Consider the following 21,258-nt stretch of genomic DNA (forward strand, 5'->3'; position numbering starts at 1 on the left):
CATATTTGATTATTTTTCAACTTTTATGTAGAGCCAATCTTTCTAATACCTCCTCTAAGTGTTTACTTACTTCAATATCCAAACTACCTCTTTTTTCACTATGATTTGGATAACCTTTTCTTCTGTTGTAAAAAGTGCAATTAATGTATTTGAGATGAAAATGCTCAACTTAAAAGAATCACTTGACAATTGAGTGCACTGCAGGTGACTTATGAAATCGGTGCAATAGTCTCCTTCATCCAGAAGTCCAACAGCTCTTCCCCATTTATCCCAGACAAAATCTAATTTCCATATATTCAGATTCTTCAAATGTAATATTCTAAAAACTTCCAATTTTCAAATCTTTATTGCAGTCATTCCTCCCAACCTTTGAAATCTCTTCCAGTCATTTGCCTGTGCCAAAATTTCTACCCCTCCAGCCTTGAATTACTCTTGTCCATTTCTTGCTTAATTCTAATTACTTCCAGCTTGAAGATTCCTCCTAAAATACCTGTCTCCACCTTCCCTAGTACCCATCTGAAGCTCTTGTCAAACAGATAGAGGAGCAGCACTTGAATCTTGCAATTCATATTGGCAAGATTTAATCCATCAGAAGGTTGAAGAATAGTGTATGTAATTTCCCATGAGTATTTTTGTTTGTAACTCTTCAACTAGGGAACCAATAAGTTTGAATATTGATATTACTAAGAATATTGGTGGCAGTGTCTTTTAGCTCAAAGTGAATTGCTGTTTGAACATGCTTGTTTTCTTCCATGATGTTGTAGCTGGAGCTTCAGATAGCAGTGGGAGAGGCTGCAATTTTCGTTTTAGCATATGCCTGTCTAGGTACCCGCTCCTGTCAGTGGCATGCATTGAAAGGATTAAGGTTAATCATCACTGTTTAGCTGCATTATGAATGATTTTCCTTGGCCATCAAGTCTTGAGGTGGAACTCAGATCCACAGCTTCTGGTGCAGAGGTAGGGAAGCTGCCCACTGCATTATTACTATAAACTTAAGATAACAGTGATCACAAACTCTCCAAAAAACAACAAAGAATTTTGGAATCACTTGATAATTTAATAATAAATTAGTTTTGGCATTGTAAATCCCTTGATCAGATGCAGAAATAACAATTTTAACAAACAAGATAAACAAAGATTATACTGTATACTTGCCAGGTAAAGTTAATTGCAAGAGATGCAACAAAAACAGGAATGATAATACATAGCTGAAAAAAATCAGCTGTTCCTGAGAAGTCTGCAGACTTAATTACAAATCACAAACTATGCTTGCAGTATGTCACAAGGATCAATGCTGAGTCCACTGCTTTCGTCATTTAAATCAAAGATTTGGATGTTAACATAGGAAGTACAATTAGTGAGTCTGCAGCAAAAATGGAGCTGAAGTGGACAGTGAAGGTTATGTCCGAGTACAAGGGGATCTTGATCAGATGGGCCGATGAGTAGCAGACGGGGTTTAATTTAGATAAATATGAGGTGCTGCATTATGTAAAGGCAAATCAGGGCAGGGCTTAGACACGTAATGGTAAAATCCTGGGGAGTGTTGCTGAACAGAGACCTTGGAGTTCAGATTCATAGTTCCTTGAAAGTGGAGTTGCAAGTAGAGAGGATCATGAAGGAGATGTTTGATATGCTCACCTTTATTGATCTTTTATTGAAGTTGGGAGGTCATATTGCAACTGTACAGGACATTGGTTAGGCCACTATTGGAATATTGCTTGTAGTTCTGGTGGTCTTGCTTTAGGAAGGATGTTGTGAAATTTGAAAGGGTTTAGAAAAGATTTACAAGGATGTTGCCAGGGTTAGAGATATAGGGAGAGGCTGAATAGGCTGGGGCTTTTTCCTGTAGTGTTGGAAGCTGAGATGTGACCTTATGGAGGTGTATAAAATCAGAAGGGCATGGCTAGAGTAAATAGACAAGGTCTTTTCCCTGGGGTAGGGAATCCAAAACTAGAAGGCATAGGTTTAAGGTGATAGGGGCAAGATTTAAAAGAAGCCTAAAGGGCAATTTTTTCACACAGAGGGTGGTGCATGTATGGAACAAGCTACTAAAGGAAGTGGTGGAGGCTGGTACAATTACATTTAAAAGGCATCTACATGAGTATATGAATATCAAGGATTTAGAGGGATATAGGTCAAATGCTGGCAAATGGGACTTGATTTATTTAGAATATCTGAATAGCATAGATGAGTTGGACCAAAACGTCTGTTTCCATGCTGTACATCTCTGACTCTATGGTCACAAATTGCCAGTTTGGCTGTTATTACATGGCCATAAACTAAACAAAAATTAACTTATTTTGTGATTTGGAATGCGATTTAAAATGCAAACTAACCTATACTAATGTATCACAGTTTTAAACTTCAGACGCAATCTTGGTTCATTCAGACCCCTATAATGCCAAGCCTTAAATCAGGCACAATAAAGTTAAAGTTTCCCTTCTAACCATTTCAAACATTTCTTTAGTCTAGTTGATACAACTCCATACTTTGGAAATTGAATGCAGATTTTGTTTTATGGTCACTTATAATCTTAACACTTTGGTCATTGGGATTGATTTCCTCAAGAATTTGCAGTGGAGCCGTAGTATTAATAAACTCGGGAGTGTTCTCATCTTTCTGGTTATTTGGAAGGTCATCTTCATCAAGTACATTATCATCTACTTTTGTACACTGTTTAAAATGTACTGATTTTTCACAGTTTACAAGTAGAGGTTCATCATTTATAGATAGTGGCTTGTCAACATATATTGTACTTGCGTGAGAGGGTGACATATTTGACTCACTTTTCATTTTAACCTCACTAATAAGTTTACTCGCATTAACAGAAGTCCAACAGTTACTGTGCGTCAATTGATTCATGTCATAATTTGGAACTTCATTATTTGTTCCTTCTCCTGCATTAGTCGTTTCCAAAAAATTATCAGTGCCTGCCATAGCAACTAATTGGTATTTGTCATTAGATACAAATTCAGCAGCATCATTTGCCAATGGTGTCTCTTCTTCCAATATTTTACCTTCTGCAATAGATTCAGAGAAACTGGTTTCTTCTGTCTGTTGTTGAACGTTTGCAGCATTACAAGCTTCATTGTGTTTAACTCTGTCTGGTTTCAGAGAAAATCCATGGGAACTGGTGTTCTCACTCTCCTGAAGCTGAAATTATAAAATCAACAATATTTAGAGTCATAGAGATGTACAGCACGGAAACAGACCCTTCGGTCCAACCTGTCCAGGCCGACCAAGTATCCCAACCTAAACTCATCCCACCTGCCAGCGCCCAGCCTATATCCCTCCAAATCCTTCCTGTTCATATACCCATTCAGATGTTGCAATTGTACTTGCCTGAATTGAAAAAAAATTAACATTAGTTGTAAAAAGAATCACATCAATGATCAATTTCTATTTACAAGGCCTCCAAACAAATGCCAATAAAAGGCTGCCAAGGATTTGGCAGATTTCAGTTTATATTGTAATGGTTCCTTGGTATGATATTGCTGTTTCTGTGGTTACTTCTGTTTGTGGGCTTTGAGGGAACTATTTGATATGTAAGAATGATAGTACTAGACATCATTACAGCATAACAACATTACATTGCAATTTTAAATTTCCTCTGAGTGTTATCAAAAAACTCAAGTAGAATATAAATTTATCATTTTCAGTCTGAAGCAGATTCAACACAGTCTTAGCTCTCAATTCCTCTATTTCAAAAATCTACCAAAACAATGCACTAACAATTCAAGTTTTTAATGTATGGATGTGGTTAGAGTAACTTTCAAAATAAAATTGCATACCTATTTAAAGAGGAAAACACTGCAATATCGAGGAAAGAACAAAAGAGTGGGCTAATTGGACAATTCATTTATAGAGCTGGCATGAGCACAATGGACCAAAAGGCCTGTAAGATTCAATGATTTCACGTCAAGTGGTGGTGGATGTCAGTTTCCTTACAGTGATGATTATGAAAAGTTTAATTGAATGAAGAGTAGCAGGAAATGATTAATTCCAAATGCAGTATATCTAATACAGAAAGTTTAAAAATATCCAAGAGCAAGAGTGTAAAATAGTAAATATAAATAAATTAGCCTGGAATCAAATTTGAGAGTTACACAAAGGAAGTTTCCAGTTTTTAAAAAAATAATATTTGAACAATGAAAGTACTTATATAAGCTAAATCTTGAACTATCTATCTAAACCTACCTTTTTTTGGGACACAAAACAAAAATCCAAATTACAAACTAGAAAAGTAACAAATAGATCAAACTATTAACCATGCGCAAACATACAAAGAGAAGTGAATTTCTGGTTTAATGGAGATTCATCATTTCCTCAAGATGCTTGGTTCAGAAGGTTCAACATTATTTTCTTAATTAAATTGAACAAATTTTACACAAAATATAAAATGGAAGTCTATACAGCCCCTCAAATCTACCCTGTCATTCTGTAAAATCATGGTTAATCTCCCCCAGTCCTGAACTCCTCTTGCGTGCAGCTGCTTAAACCCTCAATATCTCAACATTTGAAAATCTATATTAAAAAAACCCACTACAATTTAATTTGATCTACTTTTTAGTATACCAGTTTGGTTAGAGTAACAAGGATTTCTATCAAATGCAGTGTCTTTAGGTGATAGGATAGTGAGCTTATTAGCTCCCTGCCTCCTTTGCCATGCAATATAGAGATGTACAGCACGGAAACAGACCCTTTGGTCCAGCTCGTCCATGCCGACCAGATATCCCAACCCAATCTAATCCCACAGGCCAGCACCTGGCCCCATATCCCTCCAAACCCTTCCTATTCATGTACCCAATATACTTGAAGTGAATTTCTGCCTCCAGATGATATATGATTAAAAATATGACATTAGTTGGGGCAATAACTGTCTGCAGTTTTCCTTTGTTAAATGGTAAATAAAATAGCTCAATTCACTTTATACGTTCTTGCATTTGGATATTGGATATGCATTGATTTTACACTCAGCCACAATGTTCACTGCCAAATACATAAATCACTGCAGGCTAACACAGGAAGAATGCTCATTCTTCAGTAGAAATTTAAAAAACGGAAGTACAGTAGTTGACAGGACATCATCTGGCGAAATAATAATTTTGAATCTTCTTAGTTAATATACAACTTATTTCTGTTTTGTAAAGCACTGCCATAACTTTTCTGCAACATTTATCTCAATAGTTAAAAGCAGATAGCTTGTGAATAATGTTCTGTTCTTGTTGAATCTTTAGATCTGGTTTCATATAACTCACCTTAGAATGAATAACAAGGCCACTTTCACTGATTTCCACAACACTAATTAAAGGATGTTTTTCTGGTAGCTCATTTGTGACTGGATCCTCCAAATTGGTACTCAAGAATTGATTGATATTTTCTGAAGTTACACACAGATTTTTCTAAATAAAAAGAACATTTCATGTTCACGTTTAATACAACATCTGACGAAACATAATTATTTATGCACTTCTACAAATCGTGTTTCTGAAACAAAACATAAATCATTCAAACTTAATTCCTACAATACTACAGTATCTTTACAAAGTAACAACCTATATTAATAAGAATGGGATTTGGTACTGTCTTTTACTGGTATATAGTATAAATGAATTTAGAGCGCATATAAATTTAACTGGTCAATGTTTAAACCCAACAAACATAATCTTCCACTAAGTACACAGAGGCCACAAACTGATATTGTTCTAATAAACTGACATCAAATTACTTTCAATGAACCAAGTGTCTTGAAATTTACATGTCCATTTGCATACTTGTAAATCTACAAGACAATAAGACATAGGACCATAAATTAGGCCATTCAGCCCATTAAGTCTGCTCTGCCATTCAATCATGGCTGATAAGTTTCTCAGTCAAAGAGTGTGGTGCTGGAAAAGCACGGCTGGTCAGGCAGCATCTGATGAGCAGGAGAGCAAAGCTCTTCATCAGGAATGATGGGGTGACCCAAGGAGTCAGAGATAAATGGGGGGAGTGGTGAAGAGGTAGCTGTGAATGCGATAGGTTAGTGTTGCTTAGTGTGTGTGCCCCAGAGATGTTCTCTGAAACGTTCTGCAAGTTGGCGTCCTGTCTCCTCAATGTAGAGGAGACCACAGTGAGAGCAACAGACACAGTAAATGACGTATGTGGAAGTACAGTTAAATCTTTCTTGGATGTGGAAGGATCCTTTGGAGCTGGACGGAGGTGAGGAGGAAGTGTGGGCGCAGGTTTTGTACTTCTTGCTGTGGCAGGGGAAGATGCTAGGAATGGAGGGTGGGTTGGTGGGGGGCATGCACCGAACAAGGGAATTGTGGAGGGAATGGTCTCTCCAAAACACAGATGAGGGTGGGGGAGGGGAATATATCCCTAGTGGTGGGGTCTGTTTTTAGGTGGCAGAAATGGCAGAGGATGATATATTGTATCCGGACATTGATGGGGTAGAAGGTGAGAACTGGGAGGTTCTGTTCTTGTTGCAATTGGAGGGTGGGGTTCAAGGGTGGAGGTGCAGGAAGTGAAGGAGATGTGTTGGAGGGCATCGTTGACCACATGGGAGGGGAAATTGCAGTCTTTGAAGAACAAGGCCATCTGGGATGTTTTATGGTGGAATTGGTCCTCCGGGGAGCAGATGCAGCAGAGGCGGAGGAGTTGGGAATAAGGGATAGCGTTTTTACAGGAGGCAGGGTGGGAGGAGTTGTAGTCCAAGTAGCTGTAGAAGTTGGTGGGTTTGACATAGATGTCTGTGTTGAGTCGATCGCTGAAAATGGACAGGTCCAGGAAGGAGAGGGAGGTGTCTGAGATGGTCCAGATGAACTTGAGGTCAGGGTGGAAGATATTTGTGAAGTTGCTGAACTGTTAACTTCCTCGTGGGAGCACGAAGTGGTACAGACACAGTCACCAATGTAGCGGAGGAAAAGATGGGGAATGGTGTTGATGGACTGGTCCACATACCTGACGAAGAGGCAGGCATAGCTGGGGCTCATGCAGGTGGTCTGGAGGAAGTGGGAAGATTCGAAGGAGAGGTTTCTCAACCCCATTCTCCCACTCTCTCCCCTTAAACCTTGATCCCCTTGACAATCAAGAACCTATCTATCTCTACCTTAAATAAAAATGACCTGGCCTCCACAGCCTTCTGTGGCAATGAATTCCATCGATTCACCACTTTCTCACTGAAGAAGTTTCTCCTTCTCAGTTTTAAAGGCTCTTCCCTTTATTCTAAAGGTTTCATTCCTGATGAAGGGCTTTTGCCCGAAACGTCGATTTTCCTGTTCCTCGGATGCTGCCTGACCTGCTGTGCTTTTCCAGCACCACTCTAATCTAAACTCTGGTTTCTAGCATCTGCAGTCCTCACTTCTGCCTTTACTCTAAAGCCATGCCCATGGGTCCTAGTCTCTTCTACACATGGAAACATTTTCGCAACATTAACTCTGTCCAGGCTATTCAGTATTCTGTAAGTTTCAATTAGATTCCCCCCTCATCCTTCTAAACTCCATCAAGTATAGACCCAGAGTCCTCAAATGTTCTTCATATGTTTTGCCTTTCACTTCTGGGATCGTGAACCCCATCTGGACTCACTCCAGGACAAGTACATCCCTCCTGTGGTATGGGGCCCAAAATTGCTCACAATACTCTCATGTGGTCTGACTAGAAGCACATCCCTGCTTTTATATTCTAGTCCTCTCAAAAGAAGTATCAATACTGTATCTGCCTTCCGAACTACCAACTCAACTTGCAAGTTTATCTGAAGAGAATCCTGGACTAGAACTTCCAAGTCCCTTTGCACTTGAGATTTCTGAATTTTCTCCCCATTTGTGCATGGCCTCTCACTTTCCCACGTTGTATTCCATTTGTCACCTCTTTGCCCACTCTCCTAACCTGTTTAAATCCTTCTGTAGCCTCCCTGCCTCCTCAATGCTACCTATCCCTCTACCTTTGTATCATTTGCAAAGTTAGCTAGAATACCCTCAGTTCCTTCATCTAGATAATTAATATATATGATGTACAAGTGGGAAACGACTCAATCCCAACAACCATTTATAGTATATCTAAAAATATAATCAATTATGTGAGGTTTTTGCCATATAATTGTGTATGAGATTGTGCAGCATAATATGGGCATATTTTAAGATGGAAAGAAAGTATTCCTGAATCACTACAGCACTACTGCCTTTCCTAGTCAACAATTTTCTATGTAAGACATACTTGAATCCATTACACTGTATATAGCTCACAGTGTGGTCCACTTCAAACTGGAAACCCACTCAGCTCAAAATCTCTATTGCAGGTTTAATCTTTATTGTGATGACACATTGACTTCTCCCATTCCCATACCTTGATTTCTACAATACTGATATGTAAAAACTCAATTTTCTTTTGTATCTTTGATTATGGACTGAAATGGGGAAAAGACAATTTAAAAAAAAACCAAGGATTGTGAGAGATTGTTGGATTCTATGAAAGCAAGCTACCAGCACTAATCATAGTGCTGTTTATGCTGTTATTTGTTCAACCAGTGGAAGAAGGTTTAGTTGCAGAGGGACTAGAACCAGGGAATGAGTAAAATAATTAGGTTCAGCTAGCAACAAGTAGCTAATTGGCCTGTGGAATGATGAGCAGTTTGCTTATCAAAAACAATGTGATTGGTTAACTATCTGAAAAGTCAGTTTGTGGGTATAAATAATTAGTCATAAAAGATTGAACATCCATAAAGAAAGAAGCTGTCTTTGCAGTAAAACAAAATGCCTGAAGAAAGCCTGCTTAATTTCCCTCACCAATTGCTGGGTGCTATGGCTTTTAACCACAAAGTCAGAGACCATATAATCTGTCAAACTCTGCCTCCTACAAGAACATGAAAGTATCTGAAGACAAAGAGGGATCGCCAAACAAGCCCTAGCAAGCCAAAAGGATTACCTCAGAGATCCCTGTGAATGAGGAATATTGAACTGCCTTCCCAATTTTCTCCTCCAACGGCAACACCCTTTTTTGTTTTACTGTCTATAACTGCGTGTGTATATGAAGACTCTATAAGGGTATTAAAGTTTTAAGTTGAGTTATACGTTGGCATTTCATAATTGTTTACTTCATCATCGCTGGGTCCAAATCTGAAAATTCTCTTCCAAATGGGATTGTGGGTCTACCTACAGTACAACGATACAAGGAAGGCAACAAGGGACGGACAATAAATGCTGGTCAACCAGCAATACCCACGTTTCAAAAAAATAAACTGGCTAAAAGGTGTATTCCAGCAGTACATAAGTTACTATATATGCTAAGCATACACAATGTTTGCAATGGGCAGGTGTTTTTGAAATCAACTTTCAATAGATAAAGAGACAAAGATATTGCAATTTGTATTATTTCAGGGAACCAGATCATCAGGGATATTTTTTGTAATTACCACACATCATTAAAGTTATGGCAAAGATATGACTAGATAAATGCTTTTCTAATATTGACGGTCCCTGGGAGAGCATTGTCCATCAAAGATTACTCAAGCAAAACAACAAGGCATTATTTACCTAAGAGACAGCTTACATTATACCCAAGAGAACAAATCTCCAACAATGTTTTAAAATTCATTATGAATGTTCTTTTAGGGTATAGGAGATACCGGTTTGCTTTTCATTAACCTAATGACTGCTTTGTCCCTAAAAATAAAAAGCAGTAGTATAATTTTCAAATGTTTTCAGTATTTGTTTCAGGAAAGTTACAAGAATGAACAGATGGAGGATGGGAAAAATTTCTGACTGTAACAGCTGCTGGAGATGATTTCCTCGAATTCCAGGAGCAGCAATTACTGTTTTATATGCTGTTGTATCGTTTTGGAACTTTGGGGGAAAAAAAAGTCAAAACAACAGCTGCTTTAAAAGGGAGAAGAACAGACAAAAGAAGCACATGGTGAGGACAGCGCAAGAGAGAGAGAGAGAACCTGCACAGTTAATGCCTTAGCTGTTTTGAATTCATGTATCGCTGGACATCGGAGTGCGTCTGGGAAAATTAAGAAACAGTGAACTTCACAACTAATCTTGGAGGAACCTGTTGGGCAAAGTTCACAACAGAATCAGATAAGTTAATTGTTGTTTTAAGTCTGTCCAATAGAAAGGCTGCAGTGGTGAGTACAGTGGGTTCTTTCTTGATTAAATGTTTGTGGAGATAAATCTCTTGATTAAACTTAATATATAAGCTATAACTATCAATTTAACCTGGTGCAGTGTTTTGTAGAGGAATAAGATGGTGTTATTTTCTGGGTCTATAGATTGTGAAGGTGCAAAAATGGCCTTCGCAATGACATGTATTTCTTGTCAGATGTGGGAGTTTAAAGAGTGTTTAAGGGTTACTGCGGATTATATTTGCCATAAATGCTGTTGGATGTGAATCTTATCAGATCGAATGGATTGGTTGGAGAGACAGTTAGAAGCGATGAGGAATTTGCAACAGCAACAGTATGTGATGGATGGCAGTTATAGGAAGGGGGGGGGGGGGGGGGGGAAAGTCTCAGATACAGTCACATAGATGAGTTAACTCCAGGAAGGGGAAGAGAGGTAGGCACCTAGAGCAAGAGTCTTTTGTGGATATACCCATTTCAAACAGGTATGCTGTTTTGGAAAATGTAGGGGGTGGTGGATTCTCAGGGGAATGTAGCACGAACAGTTTCTGGTATTGAGACTGGCTCTAATGCAACAAGGGGTACGTCGGCTTCCAAGAGATCAATTGTGTTAGGAGATTCTGTAGTCCGAAGTACAGACAGACGTTTCTTTGGCCAGCAGAGAAAAAGCAGAATGGTGTGTTGTTTCCCTGGTGCCAGGATCAAGGATGTCTCAGAGAGGGTGCAGAATGTTCTCACAGGGGAGAGTGGCCAGCAAGAGGTCATTGTCCACATTGGAACCAACGACATACGAAGGGAAAAGGTTGAGACTCTGAAGGGAGATTACAGAAAGTTAGGCAGAAATTTAAAAATGAGGTCCTCAAGGGTAGTAATATCTGGATTACTTGCAGTGCTACGAGCTAGTAAGGGCAGGAATAGGAGGATAGAGCAGATGAATGCATGGCTGAGGAGCTGGTGTATGGGAGAAGGATTCACATTTTTGGATCATTGGAATCTCTTTTGGGGGTAGAAGTGACCTGTACAAGAAGGGCGGATTGCACATAAATTGGAAGGGGACTAATATACTGGCAGGGAAATTTGCTAGAACTACTTGGAAGGATTTAAACTAGTAAGGTGGGGGGGTGGGACCCAGGGAGATAGTGAGGAAAGAGATCAATCTGAGACTGGTACAGTTGAGAACAGAAGTGAGTCAAACAGTCAGGGCAGGCAGGGACAAGGTAGGACTACTAAATTAAACTGCATTTATTTCAATGCAAGGGGCCTAACAGGGAAGGCAGATGAACTCAGGGCATGGTTAGGAACATGGGACTGGAATACCATAGCAATTACAGAAACATGGCTCAGGGATAGGCAGGACTGGCAGCTTAATGTTCCAGGATACAAATGCTACAGGAAGGATAGAAAGGGAGGCAAGAGAGGGGGAATGGCATTTTTGATAAGGGATAGCATTACAGCTGTGCTGAGGGAGGATATTCCCGGAAATGCATCCAGGGAAGTTATTTGGATGGAACTGAGAAATAATAAAGGGATGATCACCTTATTGGGATTGTATTATAGACCACCCTAATAGTCAGAGGGAAATTGAGAAACATATTTGTAAGGAGATCTCAGCTATCTGCAAGAATAATAGGGTAGTTATGGTAGGAGATTTTAACTTTCCAAACATCGACTGGGACTGCCATAGTGTTAAAGGTTTACATGGAGAGGAATTTCTTAAGTGTGTACAAGACAATTTTCTGATTCAGTATGTGGATGTACCTACTAGAGAAGGTGCAAAACTTGACCTACTCTTGGGAAGTAAGGCAGGGCAGGTGATTGAGGTGTCAGTGGGGGAGCACTTTGGGGCCAGTGACCATAATTCTATTCGTTTTAAAATAGTGATGGAAAAGGATCAGGGCGGCACGTTGGCTTAGCGGTTAGCACTGCTACCTCACAGCACCAGGGTCCCAGGTTTGATTCCAGCCTCGGGCGACTGTGTGGAGTTTGCACATTCTCCTCGTGTCTGTGTGGGTTTCCTCCGGGTGCTGGGGTTTCCTCCCACAGTCACAAAAATGTGCAGGTCAGGTGAATTGGCCATGCTAAATTGCCCATACTGTTAGGTGCATTAGTCAGCGAGAAATGGGTCTGAGTGGGTTACTCTTCGGAGGGTCGGTGTAGACTGGTTGGGCCAAAGGGCCTGTTTCCACACCGTAGGGAATCTAATCTACAGGATAGACCGGATCTAAAAGTTGAAATTCTAAATTGGAGAAAAGCCAATTTTGACAGTATTAGGCAAAAACTTTCGAAAGCTGATTGGAGGCAGATGTTCTGATTGTTGGGCCTCTTGCTGAGATATTTGTATCATCGATAGTCACAGGTAAGGTGCCGGAAGACTGGAGGTTGGCAAATGTGATGCCACTGTTTAAGAAGGGCGGTAAAGGGATGGCTGGAAAATGGGAAGCCTTCAGAAATGAGATAACAAGAATCCAGAGAAAGTATATTCCTGTCAGGGTGAAAGGAAAGGCTGGTAGGTATAGGGAATGCTGGATGACTAAAGAAATTGAAGGTTTGGATAAGAAAAAGGAAGCATATGTCAAGTATAGACATGCTAGATCGAGTGAAACCTTAGAAGAGTATAAAGGAAGTAGGAGTATACTTAAGAGGAAAATCAGGAGGGTAAAAAGGGGACATGAGATAGCTTTGGCAAATAGAGTTAAGGAGAATCCAAAGGATTTTTACAAATATATTAAGGACAAAAGGGTAACTAGGGAGAGAATAGGGCCCCTCAAAGATCAGCAAGGCGGCCTGTGTGTGTAGCCACAGAAAATGGGGGAGATATTAAATGAGTATTTTGCATCAGTATTTACTGTGAAAAAGGATATGGACGATATAGACTGTAGGGAAATAGATGGTGACATCTTGCAAAATGTCCACATTACAGAGGAGGGAGTGCTGGATGTCTTGAAACAGGTAAAGGTGGATAAATCCCCAGGACCTGATCAGATGTATCCAAGAACTCCGTGGGAAGCCAGAGAACTGATTGTTGGGCCTCTTGCTGAGATATTTGTATCATCGATAGTCACAGATAAGGTGCCGGAAGACTGGAGGTTGGCAAACGTGGTGCCACTGTTTAAGAAGGGCGGTAAATACAAGCCAGGGAACTATAGACCGGTGAGCCTGACCTCGGTGGTGGGCAAGTGTTGGAGGGAATCCTGAGGGACAGGATGTACATGTATTTGGAAAGGCAAGGACTGATTAGGGATAGTCAACATGGCTTTGTGCGTGGGAAATCATGTCTCACAAACTTGATTGAGTTTTTTGAAAAAGTAACAAAGATGATTGATGAGGGCAGAGCAGTAGATGTGATCTATATGGACTTCAGTAAGGCGTTTGACAAGGTTCCTCGTGGGAGACTGATTAGCAAGGTTAGATCTCATGGAATACAGGGAGAATTAGCCATTTGGATACAGAACTGGCTCAAAGGTAGAAGACAGAGGGTGGTGGTGGTGGAGGGTTGTTTTCAGACTGGAGACTGTGACCAGTGGAGTGCCACAAGGATCGGTGCTGGGTCCTCTACTTTTTGTCATTTACATAAATGATTTGGATGCGAGCATAAGAGGTACAGTTAGTAAGTTTGCAGATGACACCAAAATTGGAGGTGAAGTGGACAGCGAAAAGGATTACCTCAGATTAGAACAGCATCTGGACCAGATGGGTCAATGGGCTGAGAAGTGGCAGATGGAGTTTAGTTCAGATAAATGCGAGGTGCTGCATTTGGGAAAGCAAATCTTAGCAGGACGTATACACTTAATGGTAAGGTCCTAGGGAGCGTTGCTGAACAAAGAGACCTTGGAGTGCAGGTTCATAGCTCCTTGAAAGTGGAGTCGCAGGTAGATAGGATAGTGAAGAAGGCGTTTGGTACGCTTTCCTTTATTGGTCAGAATATTGAGTACAGGTGTTGGGAGGTCATGTTGTGGTTGTACGGGATATTGGTTAGGCCACTGTTGGAATATCGTGTGCAATTCTGGTCTCCTTCCTATCGGAAAGATGTTGTGAAACTTGAAAGGGTTCAGAAAAGATTTACAAGGATGTTGCCAGCGTTGGAGGATTTGAGCTACAGGGAGAGGCTGAACAGGCTGGGGCTATTTTCCCTGGAACATCGGAGGCTGAGGGGTGACCTTATAGAGGTTTACAAAATTATGAGGGGCTTGGATAGGATAAATAGGCAAAGTCTTTTCCCTGGGATCGGGGAGTCCAGAACTAGAGGGCATAGGTTTAGGACGAGAGGGGAAAGATATCAAATAGACCTAAGGGCCAACTTTTTGACGCAGAGGGTGGTGCGTGTATGGAATGAGCTGCCAGAGGAGTGGTGGAGGCTGGTACAATTGCAACATTTAAGAGGCATTTGGATGGGTATATGAATAGGAATGGTTTGGAGGGATATGGACCAGGTGCTGGCAGGTGGGACTAGATTGGGTTGGCATATCTGGTCGGCATGGACGGGTTGGACCGAAGGGTCTGTTTCCGTACTGTACATCTCTATGACTCTATGCACAGATTCATTATAGAAGGCAGAACAATTAATGTAGCAATTTTGTATATGGCATGACATTTTTGGAATCAACAAAGTTACCTGCAAACAGTTGCACGATTCTCCAGCATGAAAGCTTTGCCACAAGCCTCGACACTCTGGTGACTTCATTAACACGACTGCAGCATTGTCTTTAGATATATTAACTATGCTTTCTGTGGTGTCCAGCTGATGTTCTGGAGGAAATTGAACAATCAAGGAATATAAAACATCAGAGTCCTGAGTCCCAAATACAACCCTATAGTCATGAGTGTGAAGTACTGACTTGAAGCTTTCTTCATTAACATTTTGCACATGCAGTACGAATGTTATAGAGTCTTTATTTTGATGGTAATGGAAATCAGGACATACCGGTTCTGTTTTCTTTAAACAGTCACCATAGTAGAATGCAGTGTTTGCAGATGAATCTGCACATACATCTACCTGTTCACCTACAGAATGACTGCATACCTTTTCCAAAGTCCCAAGAGATTCTTTACCACTCATTGCAATGGCACCTTCTTTTGCAACATTTTCATGTTCTTCAGGATCTACCTCTGAAACAAGTTTGGAAGTAGCAATTACATCATTTGGTTTTCCTAAAGTATTATTTGAAACTATCGCAGCCTCTTTAGCAGTTGACTCTGTAAAGGTTTTGCTTTCGCTCAGTTTGAAGTGTTCATTGTTCTCAGATTGCACCAAATTGGAAACCTGCAAGGTGCTAAATTCAAATTCACTTTCTGGATTCACACCATCACCAAAATGCCCTCCATTTTGTTGATGTGAATGTCCTTCAAGCTGAAAATCTGATTTACAAAGTAACTGGCCACTCTCTGTGGACTCATTACTAGTTTGTTTAAAGTCACCAGCAGGAAACTGTCCCACTTCTAGGGCTTGCCTCATAGGTAGCACAGGCAAAGTAACCACAAGCTGCCTCTTAGATTTGTTAAACATAGCTGACCCCAGATTTTCATCTACTGGATAAGGTAGACGCAAATCAAGCTTGTAAGCTGGTTTCTGTGACTCCAAACTTAAAAATTGCTCAGTTACATCTAAACAAGCATTCTCAGCAGACTTAAGCAAAGGGAGGTCAATAGCAATCACCAGCTCTTTAGGTCTGGTGCTGGAAGCAGCTTCACGAGCATATCGGTAATCTTGCAAATCAATATGTGACCTGTGAATAATGGAGTATTTGGGTTGAGTAGATTTGCTGTCTTGTGATTTTGTATTCTTGTCCTTCATTGCAGATTCTGAACTTTTGTTTGTTGTTTTAGATTGTGTGCCATGCCCAGAGGGAGTTTCTGACTTTAGGGAACCATAGGGATAAGGAAACTGTAAAGGGTCATCATCATCATCTGGAGGTTTCTTGGGAACACCAGGAATAGGTTTTCGAATGACAGCAGCCTCGGGCATTCCCTTGTAACTTACTTTTAAAGTTTTAACATTTCTTGAATCTAGTTTGGCATTTAGTTGCTTCTCTATCACTTCAATTGAAGTTTGATCTACCATTGTTTTGAACTTCTTGTTTTTATTCGCCATGTACAAAGTGTCTGGATGAAACACCACATCATATATCATGTGTTTTCTGCCACCTTTACCCAGATCTTCTCTCCCCGGCGCCAGACTGTATGGAAGAGACCAATGTTGTCCGACCGTCCCGTTGGCACCCTTTTCAGCTTTGCAAAAGGGTTTATGTATCAGGTCGTTGCTGCAGACGTTGATGAAACATTTCTGGTCCCCATTAACGCTGGTTTTGAGAACATAACCAGGGTTGGGATGCACGAACTTAATGTCCATGCCCCTCTCTTTTTCGAGTTGAGTGATTTCCTCTTCGTACTTTTTCTTATTTTCCGGACTGGAAATTTCCTCCGCGTATTCACACAGCATTTTTCTAAACTTTTCATCTTTAAACGCTGTGGAAAAGCGCTCCACTTCGTCCCGGGTCAAGTCCAACTCCTCGAGTTTCGAAAAAGACGCCATGTTATAGGTCCACCTCAACGCGTCTACATCCGCCGTCGCAGATGTTTGACGTCAACACCGCACGAAAGTTTGGTCATCCTTTACTTTACTCTCCCCTTTATCCAACTCCGAAGGTATTATGTTTGACTTTGTTTAGTAACTTGTTTTAAAGAACGGTTTTTATACTTAGGGGATGTAGTACGTTGGGTATCGACGTGATGCGTACTATATGGCGGATTTAGGTAGGAATCAACCTGATGTGATGTGTCCTGGTTGCCAAGGAGACGTCTTCAAACCCAAACACAGACCAGGTCTCAACGCTGCTTTGTTTATAATCCTATTGTTAGCATGTTGTAAATAAAATTCCGGTCGTTATTATGCAACTATTGCCTGCAGCTGGAAATTGCCGAGGCAAATAGTTTCACTAGTGACCCTGCTGGTAGGTTCTTTTAAGTTAAGAAACCAAGTTGAACAAGAACAGGTCTCAGTAGCTTAATTATATGGATGCTGGATCTCCAACTTTAGCTGCTTATCAACTTTCAAACGACAATTTATCTCAAGTAGTTAGCTGTTGATGTCAAGCATTAGAAACAACAAGCTTTCCTACTCTCAAATGTCAAAGTTTGGATTTAACTCTAGACTGTCAGTTGGATTAATGTGAAGGTAGTGTAAAAGGGTACAGAAGTGATTTACAATAATTGTCCTCTGGTTCAAACATCTCACTTACATACTTGGACGAAATAAGCTGGAGGTGTTCTTATTAAAAATAGAAGATTGTGAGGGGATTTGATGTGTTCAAACTGTGATGTGGAGGTCCCAGTCTTGGACTAGGATGGACAAAGTCAGAAGTCACATGACACCAAATTATGGTCTAATAGGTTTCTTCAAAATCACAAGCTTTTGGAGCACTGCTCCTTCGTCAGGCACAGAATTTATAAGCAGAGAGATAATAGCAAGATAATTCCAGGCAATTAAGAGTGTCAAAAGACTTAAGTATAAAGTCTTTTGACACTCTTAATTGCATGGAATTATTTTGCCATTATCTCTCCACTTATAAATTCTGTGCCTGTGCGCTCCCTCCACTTCACCTGACAAAAGGAGCAGTGCTCTGAAACTTGTGAATTTAGATAAATCTGCTGGACTTTAATCTCGTGCCATGTGACTTCTGACTTTGTTCATATGAGTCAGGACAGAGAAGATAACATCAACTTATTTGTTGAAGTATTTTTAACATAATAAAATGTTGTGGTTCTGTTCGCCGAGCTGGAAGCTTTTGTTGCAAACGTTTCGTCCCCTGTCTAGGTGACATCCTCAGTGCTTGGGAGCCTCCTGTGAAGCGCTTCTGTGGTGTTTCCTCTGGCATTTATAGTGGCCTGTCCCTGCCGCTTCCGGTTGTCAGTTTCAGCTGTCCGCTGTAATGGCCGGTATATTGGGTCCAGGTCGATGTGTTTGTTGATGGAGTTTGTGGATGAGTCCAATGCTTCTAGGAATTCCCTGGCTGTTCTTTGTTTCGCTTGCCCTATAATGGTAGTGTCCCAGTCAAATTCATGTTGCTTGTCGTCCACGTGTGTGGCTCCTAGGGATAGCTGGTCGTGTCGTTTCGTGGCTAGGGATCGTTAGCTGTCTTCTTGTTTGTCCTATATAGTGTTTTGTGCAGTCCTTGCATGGGATTTTGTACACTACATTAGTTTTGCTCATGCTGGGTATCGGGTCCTTCGTTCTGGTGAGTTGTCTGAGTGTGGCTGTTGGTTTGTGTGCTGTTATAGGTCCTAGTGGTCGCAGTAGTCTGGCTATCATTTCAGAGATGTTCTTGATGTATGGTAGTGTGGCTAGTCCTTTGGGTTGCGGCATGTCCTCTTTCCGTTGTCTTTCCCTTAGGCATCTGTTGATGAAATTGCGAGGATATCCGTTTTTGGCGAATACCTTGTACAGGTGTTCCTCTTCCTCTTTTTGCAGTTCTGGTGTGCTGCAGTGTGTTGTCGCCCTTTTGAATAGTGTCTTGATGCAACTTCGTTTGTGTATTGGGGTGGTTGCTTTCACAGTTCAGGACTTGGTCTGTGTGTGTGGCTTTCCTGTGTACCTTGGTGGTAAATTCTCCGTTTGGTGTTCTCTGTACCCTCACGTCTAGGAATGGGAGTTGGTTGTCCTTTTCTTCCTCTCTCGTGAATCGGATTCGTGTGAGTGTGGAGTTGATGATCCGGTGTGTATTCTCTATTTCCGTGTTTTTAATGATTACAAAGGTGTCATCAACGTATCTGACCCAGAGTTTGGGTTGAATTTGTGGTAAGACTGTTTGTTCTAACCTTTGCATTACTGCTTCTGCTATGAGTCCCGAGATCGGTGAGCCCATGGGTGTTCCGTTGATTTGTTTGTATATCTGGTTGTTGAATGTGAAGTGTGTTGTGAGGCACAAGTCCAGTAGTTTAAGTATGCCGTCTTTGTTGATGGGTTCAACGTCCTGTTGTCTGTTATGTCTGTTCAGCAGGTTGGCTATTGTTTCTCTGGCTAGGGTTTTGTCAATAGAAAGGTTCACCTCTATTGACAAAGCCCTAGCCAGAGAAACAATAGCCAACCTGCTGAACAGACATAACAGACAACAGGACGTTGAACCCATCAACAAAGACGGCATACTTAAACTACTGGACTTGTGCCTCACAACACACTTCACATTCAACAACCAGATATACGAACAAATCAACGGAACACCCATGGGCTCACCGATCTCGGGACTCATAGCAGAAGCAGTAATGCAAAGGTTAGAACAAACAGTCTTACCACAAATTCAACCCAAACTCTGGGTCAGATACGTTGATGACACCTTTGTAATCATTAAAAATACGGAAATAGAGAAAACACACCCGATCATCAACTCCACACTCTCAGGAATCCGATTCACGAGAGAGGAAGAAAAGGACAACCAACTCACATTCTTAGACGTGAGGGTACAGAGAACACCAAACGGAGAATTTACCACCAAGGTGCACAGGAAAGCCACACACACAGACCAAGTCCTGAACTATGAAAGCAACCACCCCAATACACACAAACGAAGTTGCATCAAGACACTATTCAAAAGGGCGACAACACACTGCAGCACACCAGAACTGCAAAAAGAGGAAGAGGAACACCTGTACAAGGTATTCGCCAAAAACGGATATCCTCGCAATTTCATCAACAGATGCCTAAGGGAAAGACAACGGAACGAGGACATGCCGCAACCCAAAGGACTAGCCACACTACCATACATCAAGAACATCTCTGAAATGATAGCCAGACTACTGCGACCACTAGGACTTATAACAGCACACAAACCAACAGCCACACTCAGACAACAACTCACCAGAACGAAGGACCCGATACCCAGCATGAGCAAAACTAATGTAGTGTACAAAATCCCATGCAAGGACTGCACAAAACACTATATAAGACAAACAGGAAGACAGCTAACGATCCACATCCCCGAACATCAACTAGCCACGAAACGACATGACCAGCTATCCCTAGGAGCCACACACGTGGACGACAAGCAACATGAATTTGACTGGGACACTACCATTATAGGGCAAGCGAAACAAAGAACAGCCAGGGAATTCCTAGAAGCATTGGACTCATCCACAAACTCCATCAACAAACACATCGACCTGGACCCAATATACCGGTCACTACAGCGGACAGCTGAAACTGACAACCGGAAGCGGCAGGGACAGGCCACTCTAAATGCCAGAGGAAACACCACAGAAGCGCTTCACAGGAGGCTCCCAAGCACTGAGGATGTCACCTAGACAGGGGACAAAACGTTTGCAACAAAAGCTTCCAGCTCGGCGAACAGAACCACAACAACGAGCACCCGAGCTACAAATCTTCTCACAAACTTTGAATAATAAAATGGCCCAATAAAATGGCTCAGAGGAGCACTGTAAAACAAAGTATATCAGTGAAGTCCACAAAAAGTTATTAGGTGAAGTGACAACAGGAGTCAGTTTTATATAGTGTCTTAAAGAAGGAAAATCTTAAAGTCACAAAGTAGGTTGAGAAGCAAAGAGGTGTGGAGAAAATATCCTAAAGCTTTGGACCTAGGCAATTTTAGATGCTAACCCCAATGGTGGAGCAACTGCAATTGAGAGTGCACAATACAATAGAATTAGAAGAGCAAGGACATGAAGGGAATCTGCAAAGCAGGACAAGAATGTTTTAGAACGTGTTGTTTGGCAGTTTTGAATGCATGTCACAAGCACAGAATAGGAAGACTGAACGTGATGCCACTTGGTGCCCCTAGGTAGCAGCAAACATAAAACTGAATTTTACATTCAAGGATAAAGATTGTTTTAATTGAAAGTGTAGGAGAAATTAGCCCAATAAATTAGAGATCACAAAGCACAATTCAAAGTGAAATTAACAAAGAGTTTATTAGTGAGGCGATATCGCGGAAGAGAAATTGACTAAGCTGAAACAGCACAGACAGTCTGTCTAGGTAGCGGAAAATACTCTTCCTCAAGCTGAGGATGAAGCCAGGTTTGATAGGAATCTTGTACAATTAGCTTAATTAAAATGGGGAAAGATACAATGTATTTGGAAATTGAGTAATCCAATTACAATGATGATAATTGAAAAACAGTTATCGGAAGAATGTCCTGATTGTCCAAAAGCCACA

At 41.0% G+C, this 21,258-nt stretch overlaps 2 protein-coding genes across 4 annotated transcripts in view; one reads left to right on the forward strand and one right to left on the reverse strand.

Annotated features, from left to right (window-relative positions):
* Window positions 1–21,258, forward strand: part of lrr1 (leucine rich repeat protein 1) — a 71,560-nt gene that overhangs the window by 38,176 nt on the left and 12,126 nt on the right. Inside the window, exon 4 of one of the 3 annotated variants that reach the window (XM_087989750.1) lies at window positions 9,684–10,334. The exons of 1 other annotated variant lie outside the window; for it this stretch is intronic. In XM_087989750.1, the coding sequence (XP_087845876.1) occupies window positions 9,684–9,762 (79 nt within the window). In that variant the 3' untranslated portion in view covers window positions 9,763–10,334. Of the gene's footprint in view, window positions 1–9,683; window positions 10,335–21,258 lie in introns of those variants that run through there. One more of the 3 variants, XM_087989752.1, reaches the window with a different exon arrangement.
* On the reverse strand, window positions 1,027–16,630 carry dnaaf2 (dynein axonemal assembly factor 2). Its single transcript, XM_043697356.2, has 3 exons — window positions 14,712–16,630; window positions 5,259–5,402; window positions 1,027–3,153 (listed from the first exon to the last, which is right to left on the reverse strand). The coding sequence occupies exons 1-3, from the start codon at window positions 16,626–16,628 to the stop codon at window positions 2,464–2,466; spliced, it is 2,751 nt and encodes a 916-aa protein (XP_043553291.2). The 5' UTR covers window positions 16,629–16,630; the 3' UTR covers window positions 1,027–2,463.

Source organism: Chiloscyllium plagiosum, unplaced genomic scaffold, assembly GCF_037043375.1.
Source record: "Chiloscyllium plagiosum isolate Xiang-an unplaced genomic scaffold, Cpla_swu_hap1 HiC_scaffold_8, whole genome shotgun sequence".
Lineage (NCBI taxonomy): Eukaryota > Metazoa > Chordata > Chondrichthyes > Orectolobiformes > Hemiscylliidae > Chiloscyllium > Chiloscyllium plagiosum.